At 21.3% G+C, this 858-nt stretch overlaps 1 protein-coding gene across 1 annotated transcript in view; it reads right to left on the minus strand.

Annotated features, from left to right (window-relative positions):
- LOAG_18474 (hypothetical protein) overlaps positions 1–484 on the minus strand; it is a gene marked incomplete at both ends in the record, with an annotated part of 6,135 nt that extends 5,651 nt beyond the window's left edge. Inside the window, one exon of the mRNA XM_020451136.1 lies at positions 379–484. Coding sequence (XP_020305107.1) covers positions 379–484 — 106 coding nt within the window. The remainder of the gene's footprint in view (positions 1–378) is intronic.
- Positions 485–858: the final 374 nt, after the last annotated feature.

Genomic DNA, 858 nt, shown 5'->3' on the forward strand with positions numbered 1-858 from the left:
TAAACTCATATGCGTTAATTAAAAACAATAAGCTACAAAAAAAAAAAAAAAAAAAAACAATGATAATTAGTACATCAAAAATCATTAAAACAATAAGCTTGTATACTAAGCATTACTAAAACATTAGGCTCATATGAATTGTTAAAACAATAATTATTTCTTTACTTGCTTGTAAATTATAAGTATTGGAACCATAAATAAAGAATTATAAATACTGATGCTAATATAAAAGTTATTTAAATATAAAAATTCAATTATTACAATTAATTAGCTTTAATAAATTTTAATTACAATCGTAATTGCAACAATAATAACTGTAATATAGTGACAGTAATAATGATAATGATAAATGATTGCGAAAAAAAAAAAGAAAGAAACCTAGAAAGATGATTGGCATCACTTCTTTAAGCTTAATTTGTCTTGATTCAGCAATACAAAACCATCCATTTGGATAAACGGGCGGTATTTTACCGATAAAGCGCATTTTCTTCAATTGTTCCAAAAATGCTCCCCTATATCGTTTATTTATCTAAAGTCAAAATTTGTTTTAAATTAGTTTAAAATTTTAGCAACTTTTTTTCGTAAATTGTTTAAAACTCTTAAAATTCTTTTTTTTTCGTTCAGACTATTAAATAAAGTAAATTATAATATGTGAATTGAACGTCCAAAATTTGTTGTTATTTCAATTTAAATTTGATCGAATTATAATCACTTTCTAAACGTTGAATAGAAGTTTCCAAAAAAAAAAAAAATAAAGATAATAATATCACTAAATAAATTTTTTTGGTGATTAAAAAGAATTCATTCCAAAAAAAGATTTTTTTTAATTTATATTTTTAAGCTAAAATAAAATGCCTT

Source organism: Loa loa, assembly GCF_000183805.2.
Source record: "Loa loa unplaced genomic scaffold supercont3.327, whole genome shotgun sequence".
Classification (NCBI taxonomy): Eukaryota; Metazoa; Nematoda; class Chromadorea; order Rhabditida; family Onchocercidae; genus Loa; species Loa loa.